The following is a 24812-nucleotide window of genomic DNA, read 5'->3' on the forward strand; positions in this document are numbered from 1 at the left end:
TACTTACCTGAAAGCTCTTCAACAAATGACAAAAATAACCAGTGTGTGGTTCCAGTACAGGCAGGAAGAGTTCAATTTTACCTGTTCATACAAGTCCTCAACTATTTCTCATCCCACACTGTATAAATATACCCCAAGCTTAAAGACAAGGTCAGACTGCTGAATGTATTGAGCTTGCTAATACAAGAATTTTTAACTTTATTTTCATGTACAGTTTAATAATATATAGAGCATAGAAAATTGTATATTTTAAAGGCATATCAAATAAAAAGAATATTCTAAAATATGTTTGTCCTGTTAAAACTCTTGTTCAAACTTTTTGGCATTTATTTTCTTGGTACTTCGAATATGACGTATGTTCTCTGTGTGGCACCACGTGCATGCTGCTGTTTGTACACTGAAGTGTGTGTGCTTTTTCCTTCTAACTAAAGTGACAGAGCTTTTACTGTAAAAGTAAGCTGAGTTCATGTATATATACATCTTTATCTTAAATATTTGCTCTATAAATGACCTACACATTATTAAGGCAAGAAACTGAAGAAGCATCTCTTCAAGTCAGTGGCATTTCAGCTTAATTTACAGTGTTACAGAATTATCTTATAGATATAAAATAGCTTTAATGCACATTTGTTTTAGAATTTCACCCTTAATATTTCATGTTTGAATAAGACTAGCCAAACACCTAACTTACAGACTACTTTCAGCCTTAAACCTACAACTGTTTATTTAAAACAAATCCTGCTTGCTAGCAAAATTCAGGTTTTGAATCTGAAATGTATTCAGCAAACAGCAGAAACACTTTTTTAAAAAGTAGGGTAGTAATGCCTGAAATTCAGAGTGTTCCCACTAAGAGGAAAAAGACTAAAAGAACATTAGCATCATGCAAAACTGGGAAAGTGAGAATGCATTTCTCTCAGACTGATTTTGTAACTGCTGTTATTTTTACTTTTAATTTGCTGTTCTGCTTACTTGTCTAATTAATTTCTTGCCAGTCCTGTTGTGCTCTCTAATAATAACATTACTCATTAGAGCATTCTAGGATGTTCAGGGAATGGAGATGGAACAGCACGACCCATTACTCATGTCACAGACAATTCCTATACAGTTCCGTGAGAACTCAAGGATGAATTACCTGCAGCAATGGGTCAGACTATCAGCTGCTGGGTAATAGGGTAAGCTATCAACATTAGTACAGCTACATTATTTTGTAGTAGTAATTTTGTTCTACATTAAGTGTAAAATTTCATTTAGAATTCATTTATTTTTATTGCCTATATATTGGGTCAGCTGTAGTGAATATCATGAAATGAATACATGGTTAATGCTTTTACAAAGTCAAAGCTACATTTTAACATCAAAGGTGTGACTAACCAGAAAAAGCCACTTCATTCCCCACACTGGTCTCCAAACCCTGAAATCACCACCAGCCAAAGCCAGTATTATATTGCTGAGCAGTTAAATCTGGTATTACAGTAATTCTCTCACAATTATTGAAAAGTAAAAATCACCAAAAATTTTGAAAAACTATCCTGGAACTCCTATTCATAATAGTTACACCCTGATTCCTTCAGTAAGAGTTTTTATTCAGGTAAAATCCATGTAGGAACTTAGAATGAATTTTGTAAAGGTCAATTTCCTAGTGAGCAGACAAAGAAAAAAAAAAAGCTTCTCTAAATTATATATTAGCCGACATGATATATCTAGCCAGATCCCAATGTAACAAACATATTGAGTTTGGCTGTAAAAATAAAAGTTAAATTTGGTACTGCACAATGCAAAAATAAAGGGCTGCAGGACTTGAGTGCAGTACTTCTTTCTTCTCAGACTACTCCAGTCCCAAGTTGTGCACTGAATTTCGGATTTGCTTGTAACTTTTCCTGGCAAAGGCTCTGTATGCTTAAATTAAACGTGAAGAAGGATAAAGAGATTCATTTGCTGGAGTACAAAAAGGAGTTGTTTACTTTTGCAAAGCAAGTGGTTTTAATAAAAGCTTGATGACACTTACTGCACGATATAAATAGCAGAACATTCGTCCTCTGCTAGAATAGCCACATTGAGTGCAGTTTTGGGCTTTTATATTTGTTTGCTTTTGCACCACGATCCTGGCCTCATTTTTCCCTTCCCCTGTATTTATCCCATCCCAAAGGGCTAGATCCAGGCCAGGAATATGCTTAGCATATTGCTTCCAAATTAATTTGCAAAGACTTTCACAGTAATCTGACAGAGGCCAGGAACTGTTAATGCCTAGAAAAGGGAATACACCATTCCACCACAGATGATGGTGAAATAAGTAAAAGAAAACTTGGGTCAGTCTCGCTCAGACCGAATGCCAGGCATTCCATTAAACCTGCTGTTGGTTGGGGTTTTTTTGTATTCTGTTTCATATCAAGAACACAGTACATTTTTAGAGAAACAATACCTTTACTACAAAACCATGTAAATGATTATATACAAAATAGTTATTGGAATTTGGTTTTGTACTGTCGTGACAGTAGTAACTAGCTGCCAACATTTATTTACGTTTCCTTAATACTAGGTACATAACACCACTGATCAGAGTAAAGGCAAACGCAATCCAGGCTAAGACGAAGGAATAGCCATATTGGCCTTCAGAAACTTCAATGGCATATTCAGTGCTCTTGTGCAGTTCCTCATGCCTATCTGTGTAAATGGAAGCTGCAATCATAACGCACAGACCTGGAGGAGAAAAAACAGCAAAGATTAGTAATTTTAGATAATATCAGTATGTATAATAACCATCCACTGACTCTCATCTGGCAGCCACTTCCAGCAGTGTCTTTTTGCAAACACTTTTTTTCCATCTGCAAACTAAACTGAGGGCATTTCAGGACATGCTCTCAGTTTTTTTGGCAGGGACTAAATTTTAAGCACTGTTGCATATTCATGTAATTTGTAATGAACACAGAATGATTCTTAACATCTGGGTAGTTTTAAAGACTAACAAAAATTAAGGAAGTACCTGCCTGCAACATTTGCAGAGTTACTTAATTTGATCAAGATGCTCAGAATCTTAGATTCTTTCCCTACCAAATTTTTACTTCTGAGCTGTGATGTTACCCATGTTTCCACTGCCTAAACAGTACAGAATTGAGCAGTTCCATGTTTAAACATATATGCAGGACAAGCTATGACCTCCAGAGTCCTACAGATTTCTCATACAGCTCGTTCTTTTTGAAACCTTTTTTCCCTTCCCTTTCGTACTTTCATGTAAATATCATTTAAATCATAAGTGTTGAAAAATCACTCACATGACAGGAGCTGGATAATAGAGGTTAACACAAATCTTTCTCCTTGCTTTAGACGGAAAAGTTGAAGAATGAAAACCAGAAATGCCACACAACAGAAAATTGTAGATAGGACCATGGAGGCCTGAACAGCCTGAATTGATTGATATTCTGCAAAGAACAAAAGCAGCTTTGATTAAAAATAGTTATACCCCCCTGCCTATTCCTGCAATGAGCAGAAGGGCAGAGCTACACTCTCTACGCAGGAGTTCAGCAGACACAGTAAACCAACTGTGCAAGCCTACGAGGGTTCTTCTCGCCTTTTTTTTATTAATACAGCCAGTGACTTAAAGACTTTTAAAAGCTTTTCAGAAAACTGAATAAAACACTGAAGAGACCATTTCTCACATACCACATCCTCCAGTGCCCTGTGTGCACTAAAACAGGGTGAAACTCAAGTGTAGGCTAAATTCATATTAGATTAGATGTGCCTGTGCATAATGGGATTGTCTCCCTGCAATATAGATATGACCCGACACTCGGACAGCAAAGTCACTACAGGGCTACATGGCTCTTCATTTACCTATCTGAAATATATACTAACTGAAAGTGTGGGAACATAGTTAAAGTAACTCTTGAGAATAAAAAAATACATATTTTTTAGTAAAGCAGGGTAAGTTAGATTGTACTGTATATTAATTCTTTGCATAGATATTAAGTACAATATGTATGTTAAAACTTTAGACTGTGTTCTCATTTTCTTTCCCTTTTATCCCCATGCCTGTAAAACAGTGCATTTAGGTTCTTTTAAAGTTCAGTTCTGAGAGGCAAGTTCCACCACTGCAGAGCTACCTTCAGATGTCTTCACCACTTCTACTTGATCCAGTACTTTAAATGTTCTTTGGCTCTTGCTCTTAATTACTCGTGTTTAGTCCCTCCTATTGGGCTTTCAGTGTACCTACCAGTTCCTTCTGTTCTCCTATGAGAGAGCTTGTAGGAACAGTTTGCTTTTCCAAAATGGAAATCCAGTATTGAAGAATTTAAAAGACATGAGTAGTTAGAACATACAGGTTTTTGAACAAGCATATATTCTTGTCCCTGTAAATTTTATGTTGGTTTCCTCTATCTCCTGCTAAAGGAACTCAGACACACGCATGCAGAGATACTCACCTCTGAACTGAACAGTAATAGGTGTGCAGGTGCTATTATTTGTGGCACATGCACTCCAGACATCTGTAGAAAAATTATCTCCTACCCACCAGGCCTGCAAAATAAAAGTAAAGGTACATCCACTGGAACAAACATCTGTTCATTTTATTAATCTTTCAAACTAAATTTCAGATGTAATGGACTTAAAAGCATTTGTACAGGCTAGGTCTCAAGAAAGAGAGAGCAAGAAACGTGTTACTCTTTCATATTTGGAGATGGGATGGGAAGCCAACAGCATTAAGAATTGGAAAATACTTCTGCATTCCCAGTAAAGAACTGAAAGCTTCAGTGCTCTTGCTTGAGATCTAGGCTTGGGAAGTAATAAGCAGAAGAAAGAGACTAGAGACCTTTCTACATTTTTTCTGATAAATTTGCACTGAGTCATGTACTGACCACAAAACTGAAGGCTGCATGTTATCTATTCAATTTTGGAATAAAGGGTATTTCTTTATTCATGTATCATTTTCATCTTAGACCCATGTGAAGTAATAAGGGGACTAGATGGCAATCCTGAAGCACAAAGGATTTTCTACTTTTCAGACAGAAGTCTTGGACATTCAAAGACTGCTCACGCCATAAGATACCCCAACAAGCTATAATTTGTTCATCCAGACCGTCTTTGGAATGTAAATTCCCTTAAGGCACAACACTTTTTTAACTCATGGGAAACAGCAGGGTAATAAACCAAGAAACAGAAACCCTGTTTACAAATTTTCTGGTTCCCGACACTGGATGAATTAATCTCAACTAACGTAGCTGTGCTGCCAGTGTGCAAATGCAGTTTGTGCACTGTGGCATCTGACTGGAAGTAATAGCAATAAATTAAGATCTCACTGTGGTATTTCTATTTCTGTGTTTTAACATTTAATGCAAAATAGTACTACAGTGACTGAAGAGATTTTTACGGTAGCCTGGGAAATGCTGCAACCACTCCACACAAGTGGCATTTCCTCAGGAAATCCGCTCCAGTTCCGATAGCTACCCAGGCCTCAGTTTTGAGTAGTTTCTGGAAAAATATGACTTTTAAATATGACTCCTGGAACCATCAGCTGCTTAAAGAGACATTCCAGAAACCTCACAAATACCAGGCAGATTTGCAACAATACAGCAATAAGGACATCAGTGTATCATGACGGTAGCTATATCTGTCAGAGTAACACTGGATTACTGTGTTAAGAAAAAGCATTGCTTTCTCAATAGCACTAAGCCATTCATTTTTTTGCTGTCCAAGTGGAATAAATTATTTTTCAGCTTTGAAGATTTTTTCATACTTTGAGAGTGATTTTCTTGACAACATAAAACCTATGAAAGTGCTAAAACCAAGCAGAAGCTGGTTGCATCATTTGTTACTGCTTAAAAGTAGTTAATGACACAAAGCAGAGTGCATGGTTTTGGAATTCTGTAATCCTTTGTGTGTAACTGACCTGAGCTAAGAATAATTTGCCTGTCCACTGTCCTAGCTTTCTAAATATTCAAAGGAGCAGGGCAATAAAACTTGGTTTTAGTGCTTTTAATTAATGACCTACACCAGCGTATCGACTGGTTGGCTGAAAAATAACATGTCAGTTCATACAATTTTGCAATGAAGAGTTGTGGATATCAAATCATTTCACTTAAAGCATGGTCTTTGGAAAAACTATGGGATTCAAACCAGCTTCACAAGTGAGGTAAAGTATTTCCAGTAGACTTTTTTTTTTTTTTTTTTTTAATTCCAAAAGCCTGTGCACTCATTGAACCTGTCAGAGAAAGAACCCAATGCAGTTAAGAGCACCAATCATTGTGCCAGCTGTTTTGGAAAGAAGTCATTCATGTTAAGAGTTAGATGTAAACAGTGGAAAGCAATCTTTTTCTTATCACAAAACTAATTAAAATAAATTTGAAAAGAAAGCCAAATGATTCTAAAATTTTTAGCTGAAATTACTTCAAGTGAATTGAAACTAATTCATAGCAGAAATTATCCTCCTCTGAGGCTGGTTTGAAGAAAAGAGGCCAAATCTATTTTCAGTTGCATAATTTTAAGTGCTATATAGGAACTAACTTTAGGATAATATGATTTTTTTCTTATACAAACATTTGTTCTGATAATAAGTTGGTGGAAAACTTCTAAGGCTCAAAACACATCTAGAAAATTGAAACAGTAATAAAAGATTTATAAAGCAAAGAAATAACTGGGTGATTGAGGGACAAGAAGAAGAAATAACACTTACATTGTCAATAGTTGAGATGAACAACAGCGCTGCTGAAGTTATGTGAAATATAATAATGAAAGCCAGAAGAATCAACATCCTTGATGCGAGGAGTATTTAGTTTGAGATAAATCTGTTAAAAAAAAGATTGTAAGTGATCATTCTTTAAAATCTGTTAATTGATCAGCCCATCATTATACTACTTCACTGTGGCTGTGAGTGGTCATTGCAAGTGTATTTCAGAGCACAATACCATTAAAGAGTTTGAAAGGTTGTATGTAGTTTGGCTGCAAGGCACGTATTCTTTCTCTAGAGGTAAAAGACTTCACTAATCATGCTTTATACCAGTATGACAGCTTTCTGTTTGTTACATGTGATATGTAGCTAGCACCACTAGTGTTTAAATGAATCTCAACTTGAAGCGAAGCCAAGAGGTGTGTTTTTATAATATGCAAGTGGGATGGCTGCAATGAGTAAACACAATGTTTTTTGCAAGCTTCTCCAGCAGAGGTATAAAGCACTCTTTCGTGTTGACTTTTAGAGAATTACTTTTCAAATGACAGCCTTATTTGCATGCTATGCCAAAACTTCCACTGGCTTTTTGGTAAGGTCTTGTTTCAACCATGCTTTTGAAGTAGGGAGAATTGTAGATTTCAGTAGGATGCTGGTAGAACAAAACTAAGTGTTTCATGAACTATCACCTAGATTTAGGAACAGCTGTGTTGTACCTTAGGCTTTGTACAGACTGTCCTTTTTCATATAATCACAAGATTTATCCGTTGGTGAATGAGTTAGGGCTACCATTTTCTCCAGTACAGAGTTAAATAACCCAGTTAGCAGTGCAACAATTCAGTCACTTCTGTTTAGTAACTTAATACTCTCTCTAGTGCCTCTATAATCTACTTACCTTACATGGCCCATTTAATATCATTTCATATCTCAAATGAAAATATATATATATATATTATGCATAATGGAACCACAAACATTTCTTGAACTGTAATCCCCAGCAAAACTATGAGAGGTAACAAATAGTTATGGAAAACTACCATTACTGGTAAACAGGAACGTGCAATTACCAGGCATAGCCATTATCTTTTCCTTATTGTACACAAAAGCTTTCCAGTTAACAGATGCTATAAAGAAACCCCAGTCTTGCAGATATTTTCTTTGCATTTAAAGGGTACCACTCAGTAGCACTATCACTCATAAGTACTTTATGTATGTTTCTCTACTTCCTTAGCTTTGGAAATTTTCTCCTATGTGAGATGACCACATACTTGTAACACAGCAAGTACATGGAAGAAAAGGCAATTATTACAAGACTTCATTTTTTCATATTTAACTCTCTCTCCCTTACTGCTCTTTCTAGATTCACAAGCTATGTCACAAGTATGACAAGCAATGCAGATGGAGTGTGTAATCAAATAAAAGGACTACTTTGACAGCATTTTCAAAGAGAATAGCAGCTCCACTGGCACTCTCATCAATCCAAAATACAACTATACTCTGCAAAACTTGAACAAAAAGATAATAGCATATAAACATGCTGAATACAGACTAGAAGTTCCAGATTAATCCTTCACTGTGCACGCTGCAGCACAACATTTTGCTGCAGTACCACATTACAATGAGCAAAAAGCCAAAAAACATGAAAGTGCTTTTGAGATAAGGAAAACTGTTCTGATATGCTTATTTCTGTATCAAACTTGAATGATTGTACTGGAAAACTAAGTCAAATCCTAAAACAGAGAAAGCAGCTAGTCAAATTTTATTCCAATTTTCTCTGCTAACTTGCCTTTTCAATCACAACAAACAACAGAAGTAGTAACTTCTTCCAAAGAGCCAACTCTGCCATATGAGTCAGGATCTTCTGAATCTAGCAGCCACATTCTGCTTCTAGAAATGTCATTCATGGCTGCCTACCGAGACTTTCTTGAATGAAAGGCAGAAGAAGGAAAAGAAGCTATCTTGCGGGTTTGTGTAATGCCACATCAAAATATCTTCACTGTAAAATGTACCAGTCTTCACACAGCACTCTCTTGTCTTGTGGTTAGGTTTTTTTCAGTTTCATTTGTTCACAGATGGTATCTAAGCAGACAACAGTCATCTGCCATATAAGGAATGAGAATCAAACTGCACTCTATTATTTTAAGGCTAACAATGCATCTTATTACATGATGCATCATAAAATGAGACAGAAAAAATGTAACCTAATTAAAACCAACCTTGCAAAATCAAGACTTGCCAGCTCAAGAACTTGCTAGTTTTAATCAACTGAATGGTTTTGTTTTACTTCTTTCAGCCATAAAGGGCAGAGTTTCAAACAGAGTGGATAAACATACACAGTAGATGAGGAGACGTTATATGCTTCTCCCAAATAAAGCCAAGATTAAATGAAAGACTATTATGTTTTATTTTCACACACACACACAAAAAGGGAGTAAGAACAGCCTGATACTTCCCGAGAACCATGTTTAGATAATTCCTACTAACTTGCTGGCAATGGCTCCTTTCCTGAGCTGCTACAACTTCTCAGCAGACGAGACTACAAACACTATAAACAGGTAGGGACATTAAACACTTTGGGGGAGCTAGGCTAATTCCAAGTAACTCACATCAGGGAAGACAACAACAAGTTGCTCCCAGAAGAGCACAGATAGATCTGCAGGCTTCAATCACTCCTATGGACAGCAGGGAGGAGCATAACGTTCATCCCAGCCTGAGTAAGGAATAATGAGAGAAGGGTCTTCCAGCTGAACCCATACATCCTGGCACAGGAAGCACAGAGCAGCTCCTTCCCCTGAAAGTGCAGACAGCAAAGAAGCTCCTCCAGTATCTGCATCTCTCTCAAGGCAGGAAAGACTTCATCTCTCAGCAAACCCATAAGCAACCACTCCTCATTCAGTCCTGACAAATCTGGGATTTAAAAGTTTATTTTGATTACTGAAGATTCTTCTACTCCCTAAACAAGAAGTTTTTCCTTCACTGGCTGTTTGCATACCTCTCCCAGAAGCAGGCAGCAAATATCCTCTCTCATGAAATGGCAAATGACACAGTTATGTTTTTTTCATGGAGAATTTCTGAGAACACTGTTTGCATTCAGAATTCTTAATATTTTAACTATTTATTACTAACCAAACGCTTTAGTAGCATCCTATTTCTGCATGCTAGCTGGTAGTCTCCCTGATTTTTCTTCACTGTTCCTCAAGGGTTCTTTCCCTTCATGCTCCCAATTGGTTCCAGTTGTTCCAGCAGCCGAAGCTTGCCAAGCCAGCAGCGTGCCACCTGGCAGCAGGATCAGCATCTGCCTTCTGCCTTGCCTGCAAAATGGAGGGCACCTGCAGGAGCAGATCAGCCTGCACCACTGCTTAACCTGGCTGACCTAATTCTGCTCAGCAGAAGCACATATTCAGGTTAGATTAAAACTCTATCTTTCACGTTTATGTAGCCAAGATAGTGTTTCTTAAAATCAGTTGCTAATAACAACAAAAAATACCTTTTTTTAAAAAAATCACATATTTAGTGATCTAACACTTGCATTGTACATGAACAAGAATCTACAACTACATTAAGAAGATGCACAGAAATGATCAGACACCTCAAATATAATTTTAGTATCAGTGTGTGATGTAATGGAGGATTCTATAGTTGGTTGTTTTGTTTTTTTTAATTTCCTATTTTTTTTGCAGAATTGGAAACAATATCCTACTTACCTACTGCTAGTACATGCTGCCATGGAAAGCTTTCTTGCTCTCCCAGGATTCTTACTCTTAAATTGTTCAACCTTTCCGTTTTTGTCTCTTGATTATAGGTAAGAATACTGGCATTGATCAGGGCTGTGACTGAGTAGAATCACTTTTAATTTCTATCATTCGAAGCAATGTGCACTATGCTGTCTAGTTGAGGTGCTTATAATTAGGTCCACTGCATCGAGGCATGGATGAAGACTAGGATGGTGCAAAAGATACTGTTCATGTTTACTCAAACTGGCTTGATTTCTTCTAGCAGTTCTTACAGACACACACGAGTTTTCTGAACCCATTATAGATCCCTTAATAGAAGAGAGAGAGCCACTCTTCACAGACATACACGACAAAAAGACTAGGGGCCGTGGACGCAAGTTTCAACAAAGAATGTTCCAATTGTGCAAATGTTTTTGATATATTCAATAAGGATGATTAAGTACGGGAACAGGGCCCAGAGGCTGTGGAATCTCCATTCTTGGACATGTCTGTAACTTAACTGAAGCAATGCCCAGTACATCCTGAGCCAGCTCCCTGCTCAGAGCAGGACTGCTGTGGAAAGAGTGTCAGGGGCCCCTCCAGCTCTGTTCGGGTTCTGCAGCTGTCACATGAAAGCCCCACGCTCATCTCCAGCAAGGCCCTGAGAACAGAGGGCTGAGTATCTGACTTATTTCATCACGTGTGACATTATAAAAAGAAATGTTGGGGTCGCGGTAAGAATGGTGTTGAAAGTCAACATCAATTCTTCAACTGTCAAACACAGCATTTAATAGCACATCACAAAGTATGTAGCAAGGCAGAAATGCATAGGTACGGCTGAGTTAAAATTGCATCCTACCATTGAATCCAGGAAAGATAAGTTATTAGAAACCTACTGATCAAATCCACCCTTGCTATAGCAATAAGGTTTCCCACAAATGCTGTTAAATTGCAGGACACCAGTTTTACATACAAATATGCATCTATATATAAATATAGACTTAAGTTACCACAAAAGAACTGTCCCTGAGTAAAAATCTAATGCTGCCTTATTTTGCAGAGGAAGGATAAATGCACCAGTCACACTCATCACTAATCTTCTCAGTAATACAGCATATTGGAAATGATAATTTGCATGTTCGTGTTAGAGCCTGATGTGCTTTTCAAGAGGTGGCTAAGAAGGGCTTCTGTTATGACCTTCAAGACATGCAGAGACAAGTTTTGTTTTTTTTTTTAAAACATGGTAAAACGATGTAATACGTAGAACAACACAAGGGGGGAGGAAGGGGAAGCATTCAATCCATGTTTTCAACATTTCTGTACCGTAATAAGCAAACACATTACAACACTGACTCACTTCTCATTGTCTAACTCCCTCCAATCACTCCAATTTGAAGATAAAGTTTATCTTTATTGTCCAGCAGTATTGAGACGTGCCTACATGAATTTCTTCTGCCGTTTAGTACAGAAAGCAGGAACAAAAACTCTGCCTTGATAGCTCTCAACAGAAGGTTTTATCACTACCTTCCAGCCCAGATGTGATCTCTGCAACCCGTGTTTTTCTTTCTTCCCATGTGGTTACACTCTGCTGCCAAGCTACAGCTCGTGTTTGTGCATACTTAACTTCTGCAACCAGAGCACCATGTACACAGCACAGTTTATCCTGCGCTCATCTGCACCGAGAAAACCAGAGTTTATCTCATAATATGGTCCCTCGCTCTCACTTCCTAAGATAATTTATTTGTATCATACTCAGTTGAGTCCACACATGTAGAAAACCTGAGCCCAGGCAGTCGTGGTGCGTGTTCCCAGAAGCAGGGTGAGAACAGCACAGAACAGCTCCAGCTCCGCACACAGCATGGCTGAGGTGTGCAGGCTGCCAGTCACCCACAGCTGGTGTGCAGAAAAGGCACACCCAAAGCAAGGGCAGAGGATCTGGCCAAACAAGTCAGCATGCCTGCAGCCCTCTGCCCTGAGATCTTTCACTGCAACTAAGCATGGCAGGTCTTGGGGCCATCAATAAGAATTTAATTCAGCTGAACTTTCTTGAGGTCACCGCTGTAAAACTGAATCAAGGCAAGCCTTAATTGCCAATTCTTCTGTCCCTAGGTGCTATAATTAAGACAGTATATGTGAAGTTAGAAGAAAAATCTTGTATACTGGTCACATGAAAAGTCTATCATCTTGTGATGCATCATAAGATGTTTGGATCTACATGATAAGTGCTTCATTCTGCTCAGAGCTCTTGTGCACGTCTCATCATGTCTCATGACAGAGACAGAGAACTCAGGAGTCAGTGAATTACCTCTAACCCTGCCTAGTATTCTCTGGTTTATATGGAGGAGAGAGATACTGTAAACTGTTCTTTTTCTTTTATCAAATACAAATTATTCTGTTTTTCTTGTGTGATTCTCAGAACTGGAACCAGAAGGGAACTAAGTTTAGACAGCAAATAGCAAAGGCTTTGAGGGTTTCAACAATGCCAAAATATCAAACAACATAAACAACAAGAAATTCAGGAAATTTAACACAAAGAAAATAATTACACCAGTTGAACCAACCCACTCCAGTTTCATTATTCACTTCTGCCTGTGTTAATCAGGAACACCAGCATTGCAAGACAATTACTGAGTGATATTCCTTAGAACAAGACAAATAATATTCTAACTCATACTTTCCCCTTCAGGTTCTCCATGCTGACTACACATAAAACTGGGCAGTGCAGTATCGTTTTTAAGCTTGACTCTCTGCTAACTTGCATTTTTTCCAGTTATTTCTTATTATGCAGGAGACTCCAGACTCCTGCAGTCACTTTTCCTCCCTTGCCACCACTCACTCACCATTTGGTGAACCAGTTACGTAAATTTTACTGGCGCCTATTGCTTGTTCTCACCAGCTGCTCTTTCATTTTAGGGATTCTGGATTAAAACCTCAAGATGCCTAAAATATCATCTGCTTCAGGCTAATTCTTCTAATACCAGCTACACTTCTAATTTCAACCTTCAGTGGCTTATGAAATACTGGTGCCCAAGACTGTATTCATGTTACTCTGACCCTACTCATGGTCTGTGGTATCCGTACATTGCTCCACCGTTTGAGTAATTCCCATTGGACCACTTCCCTGTTTTATTGTTGCCCTCCTGCCTGCTGCCATGTTTCTGTGCAACAAGTCTGAAATGGATAAGCACACCCTTGCATCTGTCTTCTTTTTACCTGTATTATCAATGCACACTGGAAAAGAAAACAGAACTTAAACTATCTAGTTTTATTTTAGACAATGACTTGGGAGCCTTACTTTAAAGAACCAACCTTTAAACATCTCACAGGACAGGAGTGTTAGTCTTGAAGTTAACCCTGCATGTAGATTTATATAAACTGCATGTAAAGACTTTGCTGCTAGTAAACCCTCAAACACATATTGATAGCTCTGTGGTGTCTGGTGTACTGTTAGAGATCACAGGTATACAAGCTGCTAAGAAAAATGAGTTTTCTCATTAAAATCCTATTTGTAAGAGTAATTCAGCACTTAAAAATACAGGTTTACCAACATTTGCAGTCTCTGCATTTATGTTCACATATTCTCCATTGTCAGGGAATTGAATACATTGTATAAATGGACAAATGCAAATGTATTAAATCTAACAAGATTCTAAATGTTTCTTTTTATATATAGCCCATTAGGTCCATGTACTGAACATTTGTATGCAATGTCCATGTAGACTTGTTCTCAGACAGGTCTGAACTCTGCTTCTGTGGGTAGTACCCTGCACAAAGAATACGTACTTAAGTAGTAGGTAGTAAAACAGGTAACCCGACTTGAAGGACTTTTTGGTCTTCAGGTGTCTGGAAGGATCTCCAGGAACTCTAGGTGACCTATTCTCCATGCTCAGGGGTAGATTTAAATTGAGACTTGTTTTAATGCTCAGGTATTACATGGCTAATAGTCAATATGGAAACAGCACGCACTTTTTGAACCAGGAATCCCTTTAGCCAGTTACCAAACCTCTAAGTGCTAACTGGTTCTGATTAGACCTCCACAAGACTGAATGGGACCATGAGAAGGAAGTGCAAAGAAAGAGTAACAAATCTGCATTGCAGATAGGCTCCCATACCTTCATATTAGGAAAAGTTATAAGTATGCTCATTCTGGAATTACGTTTCAGGCACTTGTTTGATATTGGACTAGGAATCAAGTAGACAAAGTATACTGCCAGCCCTTACATGGTACAGATACCATAAGCTCTCTGCTCAGGAGCAGCATGTAGTGAGCCCATAAACTGGGAAGTTACTCAAGCTTGCAGCTCCTTGTGCTATCAATTTTATGTAGAAACTTCTCACTTATGCTTTCAGCTACTTTTCAAAGTTCTTCATCACAAAGCAGGGAAATCAGAAGGAAATGAAACAATGTTGCTCATATACAATGACTGAATGCATGCAAAAATAATAAAAATAATACAGCAAAAATGAATGGCTAGAGTTTGTTTTATGTAGGCTACACTACTTATGTCTTTTCAATTCAGTGGAAGAAAATGAAAATAGAATCACTCTCCAGACCTAGATTTTATGGTGCACTTGCATCAGGCTGTCTTAAACCTCACGAACTTCAGCTGAACTAAACCAGTCCATTTGTTGGATTTTGACAGGGAAATACAGAGGCTTGGAGGCCAACTGGCAAGATATAGCACTGACTGAGTTTTTGTTCAACTTCCTTCAAGAGATCTTGCCTTGAAACCAAAGCCCCAAGGTCTTGCTTTCCCTGTGTCTTAATAAAGCCATTTCTTATTATGGCAGTTAAGTGTTGCATGGGACTGACTGAAGAATAGTAAATTTGGAATGAAATCCCCCGTCCTTTGCCTATCATTCACCTACACGTGAGGGGATCCTGAAGCACCGTTTCAGTTCTACATGAAACTATTTTACGTTAAACCTTAACTCCTCTTCAGAAACCCTACTTGGCTACCAAAGGTAGAACAAACTGTGCTTAGTTAGGTCATCTCTCCTCATTAGATCTGTGCTATTAAGCTAGAACTTCAAAGACTGGGAAATTATAACCCTGCTATTCCATACATTTCCAATCAAAACTAAGAGAAAGAAAAAAAAACTGCAGCAAAATAGGCTAACTAACTGCTAGCTTTGAGTACCAAGAAACAAAGAAATTGATGCTTCTAATTTCTTAGGAATGTTTTTAATAAAGTTTTGACCTAGGAATGGCAGCGTTGCTGCCACTTCTGTAACCATGTCGGTCATTTATTTGCAAACAAGTTCAGACTGGGTTTAGACTTGCCCTACGACTCCTTTCACTATGACCTTAACTATTGCTGCTTGAACTACAGAACAAAGTCAGTGTGCCATGAAAGCCATTGTGGGCAGACAGCAAAGCAGTCAGGCAGTGCCAATGGGAAAACATAAGCACAATGCCTTGCCACAGGGTGGGGAAGTGACACTCACAGGGAAAATGAGCCTTCTGACAGCATACCTGAAAATCCTAAAACAGTCTTGAGCTTAAAAGAATCAAGATAGAGTTATTCAAATACTCCAGAGGAAAAAAAAAATGGAATGAGAAGCCGAACAGCCACCATGTGCTGAGCAGGTCAGTTAGCAGGTAAAAAGCTGCAGTCACAAAAACCAGCTCCCTATGCTGTGTGGACAAACCCTTGACTACACGTACATTTCAGCAGTACTCCTCAAACATTCATCCTTTCAAAACTGCTTTTTCGATGCTTTCGCATGTTCAGCAGGAAGACATTTGTCCTCCTCAAGCAGCACAAAGCAGCATTTTCTTCATAAGAAAATCTTTTTCAATATTCTTCATTTTCCATAAAACCACCATGTAACTGTACTTTTCTGCTAGGTAACCATAATCTGAGGTTTAGCCTGTTCAGCATAATCCACACTGGTGTAAGGTATGTGGCTGTAACACCATCTCTTAATTCCCATCAAGGCTGTTGCTTGTGTTCTCCTCCATCTGCTCATCCACCTTCAGCTTATGCTGAAATAGTCACATGCCTTTGGAGAAATGCTAACAAAATCTTGTCTTTAATGAAAGATGGCCCATGGCAGCAATCTGTTCAAGAGATCTGCTGTACCTCAAGAGGTACACACAGTTTGGGAAAATCCAGCAGTAATGTGAAAGAAGGAACTGCTCGTGTAGTGTTGGCTTTGGTTTCTTACCAAATATGCATATATTCTCTTAACTTTCACAGAGGCATCTAAAAAGTACTATAAAATACTATAAATTACATATAGGTTGAGCTTCTTAATATGCTTGTGAAATGGGGGAAAAACAACACCACAGTTTCTTACACATTAGGACACACAGAAGGGAAAAGAATAATGTAACCCAAAGATGAGAACAAATAGCTATAAATCAGGTGTGAGCACATTCAGGATGGACATAATAACTCTCAGAGCTCTCAGGTTCTTGGAGCAATCTCACAGACACTACAACAAGAAAAAAAGAAAAAAAAAGCCAGTCTTTTTATACTATATATGATAGAGTGTTAACCAAGGAACAGGCCTGGGAGCCCAAAAGAGCCCTCTGGTTCTATATTCCTGCAAAAGGTTATCCCAGCAGCCTGGTTTAGGCCTCCACATTTTCTGCAGTATCCTCCTGCAGGATCGACATGGCCTTGGCACTCAGCAGAATTATCACATAGCTTCCAAGAACTTCAGGTACTGCTGCGAACAAAGCTGACTGTTGGACTGTACAGTGGAGTAATAAGAGCGTGATCATAGGACCAATAGCATGCAGTCCACTTGAAGGCAGAACTCACTCCTCAGGTGGGCAGCAAGCTCCAAAGAGCAGTGAGATCTGGCCTCGTGAAGGTGTCCTCAGGCCTCCACTCCTTCCCACATTCAGCAGAACTGGTCTGAAGCAGCCAAGCTCGGCACAGGCTACCAGCACATCCCCACCTCCAGCCTCAGTTGACCTCGTGGAGCTAGGCAACGACACAGGAGCACCAGAAAAGCTTTGCCAGCTGTAAGACGTGCCTGGGAACCCACTCTTGCAGCAAAAAACTGAGCCAAGGTGTGGCCTGGCCTCACCCGCACTCCATCACCACGCGGCCACGTTCTGGCACTGAGGCTGTGCCCGCTCAGTACCTGTCAGGGCATGGAGGCACAGACCAAGTGTAACACGAGACCTTCTCATCAGGTTGACAGTTTAAATGTGTCACCGGTCGGATCCAATAAAAAGCAAAAAGAACAAAAAAAACGAAACGCACCTGCAGCATTAATTCTAGACAATAATAGAGCTCTGAGAGCAAAGCTCAGAACCTGGATTTGACTGACTACAGGCTCCTGCTTATCCAAAGATTAATCCAGATACAAAGAACAGCTTGAGTGATTTATGTTGTTCCACCTAATTAACCAACAAACAAAGGCAGAAAAAGTCTGTCTTTCCAGATTGAAAGCAATTCATTTAATTCAGTAGAAACGAAAGCTGATATTGTTTTAACTTTGGCAGATGCTCTATGGAAATTGCTAGCAATTAACTGTTATACTCACTGTTGTAAAATTTTCAAACTGCTTGTTTTGATTTGGCTATGACTTGCTCTGTATTGAGAAATTTTAGTTTTAGTTATTTCAGAGTTTACACATCATCTATCAAGAGTGTTAAAATATATCCCTATTGACTGTAGAGCACTTGGCTATAAAATGAAAAGAGCAAATTCTTCCTCTATTACTACTATGTTGTTTCACAGCAACATGGTAGCATATAACTGGTCTTAATACTCAACCAAGTAATCAACTTTCTGAAGGCTGTTTTTACATTCTAATTTGCAACCAGTGCAACTGAAAATAAAGCTTAAAGATTGCCAAATGAACTTTACCAGCTTAGGTAGGAGCATTTCTAACACCTCTTCACTGTAGAGTTGCACGCACCAGTTGGCTGCTTTTTTGCACTCTGGCTGCTCTCTGGCAACCGAGCCCAGCCAGCTCCTGCCTGCGCCAGCCTTGTTCTGCCCCACAGCCCCTCCTTGGCCAAGCTGGCTGCCTATACAGGGCCTGCTTCACCACAGGCTGACCTCCCAGGCAAAGGCCCCATCGAGCATGCTAGCACATGATAAAATGGGCAGGCTCACTCTCTTTAGGCCTGCATTAGGCTCTTCCTGCAGTCTCCAGACTACGGTTTGTTTTTTGTTTGAATTACACTGCTGATTTGTTGCTCCCGTGTATTGAGAACTGTCAGCCCTAGAGACCAAGCGAGTCTGTAAACTGATTGAAGAGCTCAGCAGCAGCACACACATCTCAACAGGGATATGTGGGTACTTTGGAAAGTCCCTTTCTGCCTGAAAGAAGGGTGTAAATTTCATGTGCCACTTAGCACCTCAATTAGACACTCACGCTTTCTGTCTGTGTCATTCCAGACACCATGTCATGTTTAAGAATTGGAGAAGTCACCCATAAATGTATGTCCCATAGCCATCTCTAAGGTGTGCCTGAGTCAGTCCACCTTCTGCCCAACCTACAGCCTCCTTTGAATATCTCTCCACTGCCAGAGGGTTGTATTTTGAGGTCACACCCAAATTATGAGGCTCCACTTGGCATACACATACCATCATTAAACCTGCCCATGAAACTTCATAGACAAAATAAAAAGGTGTAATTACATTTTCCCCATTTGGTGAATGAACAAAAATTCCTTTGATGGATGAATTCAAGCCATCAGGCGCTCTCTTGAATCCCACCCAGCAAGATCTATTTTCTGAAAATTGAGATGCTTATCTTCCTGATGAAGTCACGAACACTACCTGATGTACTGAGACACATTCTACAAAATTATCTCCTCTCTAAAATAGTAATGCTTTCAACAAAGCGAATACAGAGCCCACACCACAACAATCATTAGTTTGCTTTGAGTATCCAAAAAACAAACAAAACCTAACAAATGCTGAACAGCTCCATGAATGGAATTCCTTACTGCTGTGGTTATGCTCCCCCCATTTTCCCTCTGACTCCAATGTGACTTCAGTAAGTGCGTTCCTTTCTCCTTTCAAATTTGTCTCCTTTCAAGCACTGAGTGAATTTTATATATAAAGTGTTTGGTACACTTCAGGATAAATCTCTTTCTTATCAGTTCTTGAATAACACAGTGCCTTATTCTGCCAGGTCTTCTTCCAACAGGAACATGGAGCAGGACCCAGAAAGTGCATCTTCTGCTGGCTAGCAATACAAGTGGTCTTGTCCCAGAGACCTACTTATCTCTTTAGCTGAAAGCATTATTGCAGAGATTTATGTGGTGGTGTCATTCAAGACAGAAATAGAACATGAAGTCTAATTGGAAAATCAGAATATATACAAAGCACTAAGGTGAAAAGAAGTCCCCTTGTGCTGCCTAACACCTCATTTCCAATGGGCTGGCAAACAGCACTGAGAAGAGACAAACTACAACTGATATAATTAGCAAAAACTGAGGAAGGCCTTGCCCTTCTAAATATCCAAATGGGACTCCTCAGTACAACATTCTTCTGATCATTCTAAGAACTTCAAGCCCAAGATGGGAAACAACCCTAAGATAAACAGCACCATAAAAGAAAAGTCATGAAAACGGAAGAGAAAGACACAAAACAACTGTGAAGCAAGAGATGCTAATAAGTCATGAGGCAACAAATGCATTAACCAGCAGTGGGTATTAGATGAAGCTGGTGATGTTAATTTCATTTAAGCCGTGTTTGCCAGAAAGAGTAACTACAGCATCTGAGAATTGCAACAGAACTCATCTGAGAGCCTCCAACCTGGACTGGCTCTGTCCGTTGAACAATTTCCATTATTAGCAAGAGCTTTAAATCTGTGTAAGCAAATAGAAATACAGTGTCTTTCCTCCCTGGCAGATCCACAGCATAATCAACACAGTTTGGGTGCTTACGACAGAAGTCCTTCCAGAGACCACAAATAAAGAATACACCACCAGCAGTGTCTTGTCTACTGGTATTATGTTGTTTTTATTTTAAATTATACCAACAGACTGTTTTCCTTCCCAAACAAGTATGCTAACAAGAAACTGGTCATCTCACTACAGATCTCATGATATAATTGTATTTCACTTTGAGTTAATGTTGATGACTCCCTGGCTGGCAGAATAATTCCTAGTTTCATCAGAATAAACCTGGCAGGGTACGCAACTGACTCGGTAAATCCATGTTAGCCATGCAGTTGACATGATACAAACTATGCACAACTGTATTCAGCACCAAGGATCAATTTTCCTCCAGGTACCCATTCTCCAGATCGATTTTACAAGTTCACAAATGAGTGCAGAGGACAGCATCTCAGCTTACTGCCCTCATAAAGTCCATGTCCAGGCACCCATCATGCCCAGCCACCACTGCTGCCTGCCCACCTGCAGCCACCTGCCATCCCACTGCCAGCAGGGCTTTTCTGGGGAGTAAAGCTTTCAAAATCAAAGCAAAAGAGCAGATACAAGAATCACAACATTGCATTTCATTTGACAGAAAAAAATATCGGCTCGGCAAGAAAGAAGGTTTATTTTATATAGCTAACATACCAACCCTGTATGTATGGAGTCTGAAAGTAAAGGAAAGTAAAGTGTTTTTTCTTCTTTTTTTCTTTTTGATGGAGTCCAGCCAACCCCAGCTGTTCATTTTCAAAGTGCCTACAGAGCTCCATGAAAACGTGCCTAAGTGAAAAGCTAATCTCAAGAGTTTCTCCACACACCTGTAATGAAGTCAGATACTTCTAAGACGCTCAACTGTAACAATTACTCATCATTTACAAAGTATTCCCAGGGGAAAATATATTTTATATATATATGTATATATATAAAAGTAATAATCCCGCACCATGCAAACAAGTTAAGCTGCCAGGAACTTAACGAGGAGGCCGAGCTGCGGGTTTCACGGTGGCAGCAGGCTGTGAGCAGCGCCGGGGAAGCGAGCTGAAGCAAAGAGGCAGTGGGAGCTCTTCCTGGAGATGTCCAAACAAGGAGCTGACCTCCACAACTGCGTAATGAGAGCAACCCGCCTTGCTGAAAGCCGCCTGCCCGGGGCGGGCACCGAACTGCGGGCTGCCAACACCGCCCTGCCGGGGCCGCGGGGCTCTGCAGCCACGAACAGCCCCTCTGAGAGCGTCGGAGCGGGTTTTTGTAACCGTGGTTTGACTGAAGCGGAAAAAAAAAAAAAAAAAAAAAAAAAGAAACCTAAAGCTGGCAAAAAACAAAACTTCACAAACCGAAGTCTGCGCCGCGTTATATATATAAAAGTTCTTCCACTAGGGGGGGTCCGGCTGCCAAAAACAATCAAGCGTTACTGTAGTACACGCAAACTCCACTCAAATCACATCAACAAAGAAAAAAAAGAAAAAAAAAAGAAAAAAAGAAAGAAAAAAAAGAGGGGGAAAAAAAGAAAGGAAGAAGGAAGGACCCTGAGGAGAAGGCGAACCCAGCGCAGGGCGGCTCGAGACATCGCGGCCACCCGCTCCTCCAACGCGCCCAAAGCGAGGAGCGGAGCGGGGCGGCGGCTGCTCACAGCCGGCACTGCAAGCGGCGGCAGCCGGGCCCGGGTAGTAGTAAACAAAGCCCCCCCCAACTCTTTGATATACATATAAATATTTTTTTTCTTCTTCTTTTTTTCGGTTTCTCCGTCCCCTCGCTGGCACAGCCGCTCCCCCCGCACAGCCCCGCGCCCCCCCACCCCCACCGGCCGCGGTACTCACGGTGCGCGGGGGCCGGCGGAGCTCTCCGCGACCGTCTGGCGGCGGGGCTGCTCCCGCCCTCCTGCAGAAATGATGTCAGACGAGGGCTGGGTGTGGAAAGAAAATAATTTTCAAAAGTGCCCCTCATCCGCCTGCGGAGGCAGAGGTGCGTGTATGTGTGTGTGTGTGTGTAGAGGGAGGGACGGGGCGAGCACGGGAGAAACTTTTCCCCGCCCGCTTCCACTCCGCCCCGCGGCCGCAGCCGTCCCGTGAGCGCGGCCACGCCGCCCCGGCCCCGCGGGTCGCGGCACCTCGGTGGGAGCGGCGGCTCTGTGAGGAACCGCCCGTTCTCCGTCCCAGGAGGGCACGGTATGAGGAGCTCCGCGTCCCGGCAGCGGCTCTGGAGCGAGAGCCATATTGAGGCAGAGCCTCCTTCGTGGAGACCGTAGCTCCGCTGAAGGAGAGCCCGCAAAAATCTTCTTTTTTCATTCACGGGGAAAAAAAAAAAACTTGAATAAGGAGAGCTGGGGCAGGGTTTAGGAAGCCATCTCCGCGCGTCCCGTTGGTGACCGCACACCTCACGAGCTCTGAGGAGATCTGGTCAGCGCCATCACCGCTAAGGAGTCGGTCCTGACCCGTGTCTGTTCCCAGCCTAGCTTTCACAAATTACATGGCAGAATAGACCAAATAATGACTGCTCACAGGTAGGCGATGCTACTTTCACTCACAAAGAAGACAACTTTTGGTTGCCTTGCAGATTTTTTAGTGTTGGTAGAGCCTCTATGCTCGCTCAGAGGGCTAAGAGGTCCCATGTGCTGATCAAAATAGGTCTTACCACGGCTTAAGGTTGGCTCTTAAAGTCTTTGCACAAACAGCTGCTGTACTGCAGAGCAAAGCCCAATTAGTGCCTAACCAAAAGCTAACAGCACGACCTGCATTTCAGTCCCTCTGAAGGGCAGCACTGGTGGCCACGCACTGCTGTCAGCAAGCTTGTGTCATGCTGAAAAGCGGAATAACAGCAATGTGGTGAAAAGATTGCTTCAGCAGTCTAAATTGCATCAGCTTCAAACACTATGGGCAATTCAACTGAGAAGATGACGTTCTCTGACATAGAAATCCCTCCAGGTGTGTCATTTTCAGTCTGAAATTAGCTTTGAGTCTGTTACAACTACAAACCTAAAAAAAAAAAGTTCATAAATCACTTCAGAATCACAAGTGTGACCATCCCAGTGTCATAAACAGTCCCACCTGTAAAACTTTGGATTTCGACTAGCACATAAATTCCAAGTTCTGGGTAGGAGAGATTGGCAAAGTGCTCTAGTGACTGCTTCCTTTTGTTCTTCCAACTTGCCTTGTAGTTAAGACAGGATTTGGAACAGCAAGTGGTTATAAGAGGGATGCTCATAGCCTGAAGGAGCAAAGGGAGAAACTTGGGAGTGGCAGTGGAAGATGTGGCCCTGCTTGCAAATGCCCAGGGATTTTGGGAAGGAAATACGTCAGGCTGAGCACTGGGAGCACAAGCACCTGACCTAAGCATTAGAGCTGAAATCATTCCAAATATTCCCCTCAGGTTTGCCAGTGGAATTGTGGTATTAACTGAAATACTTGTTTTTTAAACAAAAGATGTTGTTTCTTACAACTTAAGTGACTAAAAAGAGGAAAAGTGACTGTTCTACTTCATCATGTACTGCATTAAAAGCACTGCCTGCTGTTAAGTGTATAATACTGTTTCTATAAGAAAACAGAGCAATATTTAGTGGTAAAAATAGTCTCAGTTCTTCTTCTTCCTTAATTTCTCTTACTTGTGTTATTAATTGTTGTATAGTTGTCGTCCATATTTCATTCTTAGCTAGAAGCTAAGAATAAATATTTTTAAAGCAGTATCAACACAGTGCCAGAACACTTCAGGCTTTAACTGGAAACAAATTATCCAGCTTTTATTCTTCAGGCTTAATGTTGGATTGATGAGCTTTGAGTTCTTTTTTTAGGTAATGCTGAGTGTCTGAAAAATGCTGTTGACCTTTTTTCTGACTCTTGGCTCCTTTGTGAAGAATGGTACTATGGAGGAAAAGGTGGAAGGCCTCCTTCTCCCTTGGCAAGCTTACATAGAAAGATACACTTCTAGGAAAAAAAAAAACTTACTGACGGTAGAATTCATACTAAGCAAGCACAAGACAATCATTCCATGTCAGTTCTTCCTGCTTGTCTTGTCATATCCTAGACTGCATCTTTAAAACCAGATGGGATTTGTAAATGAGCAGGTGCATCTCTCCCACTTCCCACTACCAGCTGCTGTACCATCAGCAGTGGACACAATTTACCTGTATTTTGAGATAAGCCTTTTTCCCAGTGTATATTCTTCACTTTTATAATTGAGAAGCTTTTGGAACAGGGTATTGAAATGCAGGCCATCATGACCAAGAGAGTCTATATAACATAAATTCAGGTAAAACATTGGCCTTACTGGTAAATATTAATGTACTGACTGTTGTGTGAAAAAGCTAGTGGATGATTGCAGATGGATAAAATGAGACTGTGACATAAGTGTTACTTCCATTAATTTCTCAGGTAAAGAAAGAAATGGAATAGTAATAATTTTATTTTTATCTTTACTTATTTATTTGTTTGTTTGCATATGTAGCTACATCCAATTTATTTTTGTGGTTCTTGTTGTATTTCAGTGAGTGAAAGAGTAAGCATTTCATTGCAATTTTTCCTTTTTTTTTTTTTTCAGAGTAATTATCTCAAAATTAGAGTGTAGGTTGCTAGTTTTCTCTTTGTTTCTGTTTTCCAAC

General features: G+C 40.2%; 1 protein-coding gene and 1 pseudogene across 2 annotated transcripts; both read right to left on the minus strand.

Annotated features, from left to right (window-relative positions):
• Positions 1–1241: 1241 nt before the first annotated feature.
• Positions 1242–22175, minus strand: EMP2 (epithelial membrane protein 2). 2 transcript variants are annotated; one of them, XM_031606527.2, is made up of 5 exons: positions 22039–22175; positions 6662–6773; positions 4416–4509; positions 3270–3416; positions 1242–2697 (listed from the first exon to the last, which is right to left on the minus strand). In XM_031606527.2, the coding sequence occupies exons 2-5, from the start codon at positions 6737–6739 to the stop codon at positions 2513–2515; spliced, it is 504 nt and encodes a 167-aa protein (XP_031462387.1). In that variant the 5' UTR covers positions 6740–6773; positions 22039–22175; the 3' UTR covers positions 1242–2512. The 2 variants fall into 2 exon arrangements, with proteins under 2 accessions (XP_031462387.1, XP_031462388.1); XM_031606528.2 differs by lacking the exon at positions 22039–22175 and adding an exon at positions 21168–21484.
• LOC149915747 (uncharacterized) lies at positions 6780–23853 on the minus strand (annotated as a pseudogene).
• Positions 23854–24812: the final 959 nt, after the last annotated feature.

Source organism: Phasianus colchicus, chromosome 16 (assembly GCF_987193195.1).
Source record: "Phasianus colchicus chromosome 16, bPhaCol1.hap1.1, whole genome shotgun sequence".
Lineage (NCBI taxonomy): Eukaryota > Metazoa > Chordata > Aves > Galliformes > Phasianidae > Phasianus > Phasianus colchicus.

What these genes read in the sequence shown, in the direction of transcription:
- EMP2 (XM_031606527.2), bottom strand. Translation starts at nt 6,739, where the DNA reads ATGTTGATTCTTCTGGCTTTCATTATTATATTTCACATAACTTCAGCA. An exon ending in TCATCTCAACTATTGACAAT is followed by an intron (nt 4,510 to 6,661) that starts GTAAGTGTTATT and finishes TTTATTTTGCAG; the next exon opens with GCCTGGTGGGTAGGAGATAA. An exon ending in TATTATCCAGCTCCTGTCAT is followed by an intron (nt 2,698 to 3,269) that starts GTGAGTGATTTT and finishes TTTCTCCTCCAG; the next exon opens with GTCTGTGCGTTATGATTGCA.